Here is an 8,146-nt window from a genome sequence, read left to right as displayed (position 1 = left end):
GCGACAGCGACACTGTGTTGTAAGATGTCCGCGAGGCAAGTTTTCTCACTCCTCTTGTCCTCCAGTCTAGTGTACAACCGCCAAATTCTGTCGTCCAATAAACAGGTGGCAATTTCCCAATGGCCTGCGACGAGTCCAACATCCGGGTAGTTGTTTAACCTAGGGTACGTTCGGGAATGAGTCCCGCGCACCCGTTGATTCACCTCAACCGTTCGGAAACGTGTTCTGTTGTTGAAACCCATTCGGTTATTCAGAGTGCACCAATCACAAAATGCCGGTGCACGCTATACACGCGCCGGGCGCCGGCTGGTAACGCAGGTCACGGAGAGCGTCAGGCAGTACAGATGGATTGGTTTAGAACGGCTATTACCAACCTTTTTTATGTTGTTTACCCCAAAACCTTTTTGCGATACCATGAATAACCCCTCACTCATACGTGTTGATGATTCCCCAAAAGTAGAACGTACCGCAACTGATTTTTTAAATGAATATAATTTTATTTTGTTTCCTTAATTTAAATATTTTATTTTTAGTGAGATCTTCAGAGCGTTCAATCAACCTACCGTGCTTGTTTTTGGAATGTGGGTGGAAAACAGAGTACCCGGAGAAAACCCACACAGGCACAGGGGGCAGAGCATGCAAACTCCACACAGGCTGGGGTCGGATTTGAACCCACTGCTCTGTGAGGCAGCCGTACTAATCAGTCAAACCACCATACTGCCTATGAATAATAATTCTGAATCAAAATATTATGCTTATTAACACAAATGTTCCCAGAGTTACAAGCTACAGCAATGAAATAAATTATATCGAAAAATGACATTTAAATGTCATTTTAACTGTTATTTGAAATTCAATTTGGTCATTAGGGGGCATTGGGACAAGAGAAAATAATGGCTTTCTGGGGGGTACTCCAAATATATTTGGTATTTTTAAAACTATTTTCAAGTATTATATTCTCGTAGTTTTATAGATCTGGTTTCAATAAAAATAAATTTACTCAGAAACTGCATGTTCTAGTATTTATATGTCCATCCATCCATCCATTTTCCGAACCGCTTGATCCTCACTAGGGTCGCGGGGGGTGCTGGAGCCTATCCCAGCCATCTCCGGGCAGTAGGCGGGGGACACCCTGAATCAGTTGCCAGCCAATCGCAGGGCAGTATTTATATGTGGATTAGTTAAAATTGTATGGGTGGGATGTAAAATGTCCTCCAAATCTGGAATGACCCATATTTATATGCATGATACCCAAATTCGTCTGTGTCATATTTTGAGAACCATCAAGACAAAATTCAAATAAAAAATGTGAATCCGACCACTGTCAGCCAGTCATAATTCACCAGAGAGTAATGTAGCCTACTCTGTATGGTGGATGTAAACAGTGCAGTTTACTGAAAAATAAACACCAGAGATTTGGTCACATCTTTATTTTACACAAAATAGACATTATTTATGGTTTGTAGTAACACATGACAAAAGAATGCTTTTTTTGAATATTACCCCCTAAGACACACATTTGGCATTTGGGTTTGCGAAGATTTGGCGATCACTTCCTTTTCAATATACTGTAATGGAATAGTTCGTGAACCTCCTTTCCAATGAAAGTCCAAACATTCGTGTGCTTTCTTGTGCAATTCAAATACCACAATAGAAAAAGACACAAAAGTGAAAGTTGAAATCAAATAGTGCAGTTTAAAAAGACACAAAATTAACTTTTGGAAGCTGCAGACAGATAAAAATCCATTTTCTGTTAGTGTTAATTTCTCTCATGTCAAAAGTTAAAGTTCATTCACAGTCTATGAGCAACAACAAATCATCGTTGCATTTTTATTCATTTATTTGCACAAAGTCACCAGTCAATGTCACAAGAAAGTCCGTTTATTTTCAATAAGTGTGCTTTTCCTTTTTTTGTGCCTGAACGCCGCATCCTAAAAAAAGTGAACCATGCTATCCTCACATTCTTTGGGGACAGTGTGCTTGTAGTGATGGCAAAGTAACTTGTAATTTTCTCCAAAATTATTGTCCCAGTATTCAACTCCACAAACCTTGTACTTGATGGCAAATTCTAACAGTGCCCCAGGCTGCAGGAATGGAGGGACAGGCAAGTGGAAACGGAACACATCACAAGTGAGTTGACTTCCTCCTTCACAAATCTTTGAGCTAGTAGAGACCCACGAGGCCTTAGTTTCTGCACAGCTCTTCCACTCTGTAAATGAATAGCGAGCAGTTACATCTTTCTCAAAATCCAGATTGAGCACTTGGGCAATTCCGATCACACCGAATTCAAAACATAGGACTCTCTCGAGACACACTTTGTGCTTGAGAAGACGATGCAAAAATCCTGGATGATCACCGGTGTGTTGGTCAAAAAGTGGCTGTAAGTAAGGCAAGGATATCTCCAAATGGTTTCCATCGGCCAACTCTGCAGCCATCAGCAATCTAAAACTGACGTGATGTGGTACAGATGGTTCATCTCCGGATTTGAAAAACTTGATATCCTCCAGATCAATGCCCAGAGAGTCAATAAATCGTACACCAAAATGTCTGAATTGTCTTCTCTTTTCTGTGGTAGGTGGCAGAGACTGTGAGCGTTGACGGATGATGGATTTTGGTACAGGTTCACACAATAGAGTGTGGACGTCCCGAATGCTTGGCGGTGACACTCGAGGACCTGGGGGACGGATAGGAATCGGCTTCTTCTCCACATCACTTTTTACTTGTCGCAGCACGTCATTCAGATTGATGGCCATATAGGGCTTTGAAAATAATCTAGAAGCACTTGGCAAATGTGTCTCCTGTTCAGATGTTGTCGGCAAAATCTTCTCTTGTCCAATAAACCACCCTCTGTCCATGGCATCAGTGAACTAGTGCTGCGCTCACCTGCAAAGAATGTTGGCAATCATTGGACTCTACTGTATTTATGTGTAAGCCATACATTATTCGAATTAAATATTATATAGTGAAAATTCAATTTAACGGACTAAAATGAGGAAGGGGTCAGCCTCAAAACACACACTACAGTACAAAATGATAGTTTTGTACTTCTTTTTTCGTGCCTCAAATACCCCCCGGTACTATTGAAAATTATTATAAATAAATGAATAAAAAAGGCTTGAAACTTTTCAAAAAGTATTTATGAAGGTTTTGCTTTTCCTGATGTGTGTATACATTAATTATTCTGTCTGACTGTAAATACCGTACACATTGTTAGGGACAGTGTGGTGCCATGCATGCATGGAGAATACAGAGGTGAACATTGCAATTGGGCTTTATTAACAAACACATGTATTTTTTTTTCTCTGACTAGGAAGTACATTTTGACACTGACTTTTGTATGTGTCCCTACGGCACGTGTGAATATTTTTTCTTCGAAAGAATAAATCTCGAAGTCTAAACTGTCAATCGATGTAAATGTCTTGAGTGTTTGTCTGTCCTACGAATTGATTGAGTGGCGACCGAACCGCGGCCTCTCACCCAAAGTCAGCTGGGATAAGATATGGAAATCGAGACCAGAATTTTCTTCCGTTTTTAGTATCGAAATAACTTTCTCTTGAAATGCACTGTGATGGTCCAAAGCTGATGGAAAATAGCAGGAGTATAGACGTGCATGTGAAAAACACGAAAACCAGGAAATAACCGGTGGGCGTGTATTCGACGAGTACCCGCAAAGCTGCATGTTGAAGTCGCGAATTCGTTAAAAAGAGACGTAAACTTTATCTCACCAGAGAAAAATCGTGCTTATGTTTCAGGCTGCAGTCCCGACTTGATCTTCAATTGCTGTATGATAGCCCTCGGCGACAATAATACGACTCGATCTGTCACTTTCGCCCCGTAAACATCATACAAGATAAAGGTGCCACTGAGTTTCTTTCGATGATGAGCAGTTCTCACGCGTGCAGCATTTTAGGAAGGAGCACTTGAACTGATGTTTTCTGGGAATTTGAGTGATTTTGAAATCTGTGGCTCATACTCGAGCCAAATATGGCATGGTTTCTGGCGCCTGTCTTCTTCTGCTCAATTGGTGGAATGTCGTTGTTTATCAACCGGAAGTGCACGAACAAACATGGCTGTAATGTTTGATTTAAAAGCCAGGCCTGAAAGCTTAAACCACAAGTCCCACAATGCACATGGGCAGGGTACGTCACAACTAGCAGTGAGCCAGTCACTGGCAGGTAAACAAACCTGTCACTGGCTGGGAAGGCGAGACGAACAAAACGAGTAACCCGTATGACCGAGTTATTTATCTTATAATTGCGATCGTGGAGATGTACAAAGGGAATACACGTCTGTTGTGCCACTGCTTCAATGGAATCCAAGCCGATGTGTTGCCGCAGAGAAGAGACTAAATGAGTGGGAAGATGGCAACAACGCGCTCGGCAGAGGCAGCTGACTTCACTGACGCATGATGCATTGCAGTACTTTTCCAGAAATAGGTGTTAACATCCTTATTCCTACAGCTGAACATCTGATTCGATAGACCATTTGGTTTTTTTCCCGCTAGAGTGTGAATTTACTTGAGGGTCCAATGACCATCACCGCTGCAAAATTACAACATGGGGCCCATCATACAAGAGCGCGCAGCATCCACGACAATGAAACGCGTCGTTTCCAAAGAGAAGATCCGCGTCAAAAACACCGAAAATAGCGGACCAAACACAGGGTAGGACATTGAATCCACCGTGCTAAACTTGTGTAAGTTGAGGCGTTCGTTGGATTTGTGTCGGGCGCATGTTGAGATGACCGATCTTTGTTTGCACAGTTTGAAGAAGGGTAAGAAGATGAAGAAAGCAGTCGGCCAAATGAAAAGTGGCCTGCCAGGACCCGCTCAGGACCAAATCGTGGGAACAGTAGAGCAGGTGAATAGATGTCGAATATGTAACACAGACAACACCGACAACATTTGGGGGGGGGGGGGTCTAAATCAGGAGATGCTGATGGATATTTGTTAATTATCAACTTGGGAAGCCATTTGACAGTCTTGTGAATAAGAGCTAGATATGCATGATTTGACTGAAATGCTGTTTTGTTTTCATACAATGGATGGGATTTAAAGTGACATAAAATTAACTTGGGCGGCCCGGTGATCAGGTGGTTAGCGCGTCGACCTCACAGTGCAGAGGTACCGGCTTCAATTCCAGCTCCGGCCTCCCTGTGTGGAGTTTGCATGTTCTACCCGGGCCCGTGTGCGTTTCCTCCGGGTACTTCGGTTTCCTCCCACATTCCAAAAACGTGCATGACAGGCTGGTTGAACATTCAAAATTGTCCCTAGTTGTGAGTGTGAGCGTGGATGGTTGTTCATCTGTGTGCCCTGCGATTGGCTGGCATTCGGTTCAGGGTGTCCCCCGCCTACTGCCCGAAGACGGCTGGGATGGGCTAGAGCACCACCCGCGACCCTTGTGAGGATAAAGCGGATCAGAAAATGAATGAATGAAAATAAACATTTAAGTTTCACATTATTGCAAACTGTACAATATAAAGAGGCTTGCTTTCACAGGGTTCACAGCCGAGGAGTTCCAAGTTGAAATCTGGCACCTTTCGGAACACAAACAAACTCGCCAGGTATGGACTTTGTATTTTAACCGAAGGTTGTGTTTCGGGTACTGTCAATCACTGAATGCTCACAAGCTTTTCCGCATCCATCTTTGTATCAGCCCGGCAGAAGCGCAAGATTCAAGACCTCAACTTGGCCAACATTCAAGTGTGCACCGAAATGAGGAAAGGAAAAACCATCAACGGATGTCACAATGCGGCATTGAGCTACAGCAGAATCATGGAGGGGCGGGCAAGAATCGACGCGCACTCTCTCTCCCCCTGTCCCCCATATCAGGCCTCCGACACATGCCGGAGCACCCGCTAACGCATTCCCCAGCCCCTATACCAGAGGCCCTTCAGGACCCCTACAAGGTTGACGACAGTGACAGTGCCAGTGACCTATCTGACTCAGAGAGGCTGCCTGTGCTGCCATCACCTTGTACTCCTTGTACGCCTCCTAATCTAAACCTGCGAGCTGAGGTCATAAACTCGAATGACTTCCCACTGGACATCCCGGGACCTCATGGGAATGGAGATGATGAAGACGAGAGTGAGACACCCGCCCACTGTTACCCAGACTTTCTTCCTCCACCTTTCAACACCTGGAGCCTTAGACAGCTCGCGGTGTTTCTTCATACAGAAGGTCGTGGTGCCCCCAGGCCTAAACCGGTAGGGCCTTTGGAGAGATTCCTCGAGAGACTCCTGCAGTTGGAGTGGCTCCAAATTCAAACCGTTCAGGCTGAGAGCAGCCGCCCACCTGGAAGACACACAAGGCCTCAGGCCGCATCCGGTCACTCACCGAGACCTCATACGGCTCCATCATCTCAACTTAACTCCCCAAAAGGGCCGCGGCACAGCCAGCGAGCCTTCCCATATTTGATCAATCCGCCGTCACCAGCGTCCGCTGCCGCACAGGTCCGCCCGCTAGTTTGCCCACATTGTCACATTCGCTACCCTTTGTGCAACGGGAGTTGTTCTGCCTACGCGTACCAGCGCCACTCGCGTCTCAGCCCTCTGCTGGAGCGTAAAACCCGACCAGGGGCGCCTGTGAAGAGGAGCTGCAGCGAAACACAAGAAGCCATCAAAGAAGGGAGGAACCAAGGAGCACAAAGCGGAGGTGGAGCCCAGATCCCAGTGAGCCCCTCAACAGGCCATCTTAGGCACATGAATGCAGCAGGCAATACTCGAAAACAACCCCAGGAATTGGGATCAAACCCAAACGGTAAAGGTCAGGCGAGGAAAAGTCGAGTTCGAACCAACTCTGAGACCGATGTTAAAAAGGAACCCGGTGTGGTTAAAGCAGCAGGTACTGAGAAACATGTTGTAGGGGCAAGTAAGAAAGGGGCCATCACCGCAAAGAAATTAGAAGACTGGCAGAGGACGGCGGCAGCTCAGGCACCCAAGACCGCCTTGAAAAGAGCTGCGAAAGAGCCACGGTCTCTTTCGAAAGCGCCTTCTAGTGGTGGAAAAACAAAAAATGTCCAATCTGCTCCCAAGTAACACGTATCCAGTAGGCCTACACAGTGGTTACTCTGTGGTTACTTGACACTAGAGCTTGAACCTATGCTTGCTTTCTGTGTAATACTAACGTGCTGTAATATTATACCGCTTTCAAGATCACTTTCTCAAGCGGTACCATGTAACAATATAACGGATCAGAAATTCAAAGCACAACATTGTATCCAACAGTAAATAACGATTATTACATTGCACTACGTACAGGAGGCTTATCATATCTCCTCCTCAGAAAACTCATGCAATAAGAACCAAACCACACTGCATCGTCATTTCTTGTTGTGCTACTAACGTCTAAAAAGGGATGAAAAGTGCAACCAGTTGCCAGCTTTCAGCGTTAAGTAATGCATCGTGACGGTTACCAGCTATTGACATACATTATTTTTGTCACTGAATAATGATCATAAACACTGGTGATAACAATCTTAATGTAGTTATGTTTACGTTTTCAGTGCTTTTAAACAATGTATTGACTTTTTTCACTTTGCTCTTGGGTGCCTCATTTTCAGATGTGTTCTGTGCATTCATTGCATCCTTGTCTGAAAAGCAGGCCGATGAATAAATTGCAGTGTGCTGCAGGGAAAGTGTGCTCGTTTAACATGTGCAAGTTGCTTCACATTTTTTTGTTTTGTTCAAAAGGGCTTCTTGTGTATTCAAGCGCGGATTGTTGTTCTTTGAATATGAACTGTATTTTGCAAAGAGCTGAGCTCTGATGTAATTAATGAGAGTGCTATGAATGTAAATGCGTATTTTTCCAAATTTTATACACCGGTTATATTTATGTACGTATTGTGTTGGAAATGTATTCATCATCACCGTTATTATGTTTACATGTGTCATACACATCATGAACAGTATTTATTAAAAAAAAAAAAAAAGCTAAATAACTGTCTACTGTGCTGTCTCACTTTTAAATCATGTGGTCCAATTATAGCAAGTTAACTCCACAGAAAATAGGCCAAGACATGGATGGCAGTTGACTATACAGTGTGTTACACTGTATATATCCATTATTTCTGGAGAACATGTTTTGTAATTGGCGGCCCGGTAGTCCAGTGGTTAGCACGTCGACTTCACAGTGCAGAGGTACCGGGTT

At 44.1% G+C, this 8,146-nt stretch overlaps 2 protein-coding genes across 3 annotated transcripts; one reads left to right on the top strand and one right to left on the bottom strand.

Moving 5' to 3' along the window:
• Positions 1-1,421: 1,421 nt before the first annotated feature.
• Positions 1,422-4,029, bottom strand: ppp1r3da (protein phosphatase 1, regulatory subunit 3Da). The gene is made up of 2 exons (XM_086109729.1): positions 3,726-4,029; positions 1,422-2,883 (listed from the first exon to the last, which is right to left on the bottom strand). The coding sequence occupies exon 2, from the start codon at positions 2,853-2,855 to the stop codon at positions 1,932-1,934; it is 924 nt and encodes a 307-aa protein (XP_085965855.1). The 5' UTR covers positions 2,856-2,883; positions 3,726-4,029; the 3' UTR covers positions 1,422-1,931.
• Positions 4,030-4,145: 116 nt separating this feature from the next.
• Positions 4,146-7,928, top strand: fam217ba (family with sequence similarity 217 member Ba). 2 transcript variants are annotated; one of them, XM_086109709.1, is made up of 4 exons: positions 4,146-4,663; positions 4,763-4,859; positions 5,498-5,562; positions 5,655-7,928. In XM_086109709.1, exons 1-4 carry the CDS (start codon positions 4,557-4,559, stop codon positions 7,033-7,035), a joined length of 1,650 nt encoding a protein of 549 aa, XP_085965835.1. In that variant the 5' UTR covers positions 4,146-4,556; the 3' UTR covers positions 7,036-7,928. The 2 variants fall into 2 exon arrangements, with proteins under 2 accessions (XP_085965835.1, XP_085965842.1); XM_086109716.1 differs by having other exon boundaries at positions 4,553-4,695.
• The last annotated feature ends 218 nt before the right edge of the window (positions 7,929-8,146 follow it).

Source organism: Hippocampus guttulatus, chromosome 1, assembly GCF_054856545.1.
Source record: "Hippocampus guttulatus isolate MCC_2025c chromosome 1, RoL_Hgut_1.0, whole genome shotgun sequence".
Lineage (NCBI taxonomy): Eukaryota > Metazoa > Chordata > Actinopteri > Syngnathiformes > Syngnathidae > Hippocampus > Hippocampus guttulatus.
The sequence above is the reverse complement of the archived record's forward strand: the minus strand, read 5'-3'. Positions and strand labels throughout refer to the sequence as shown.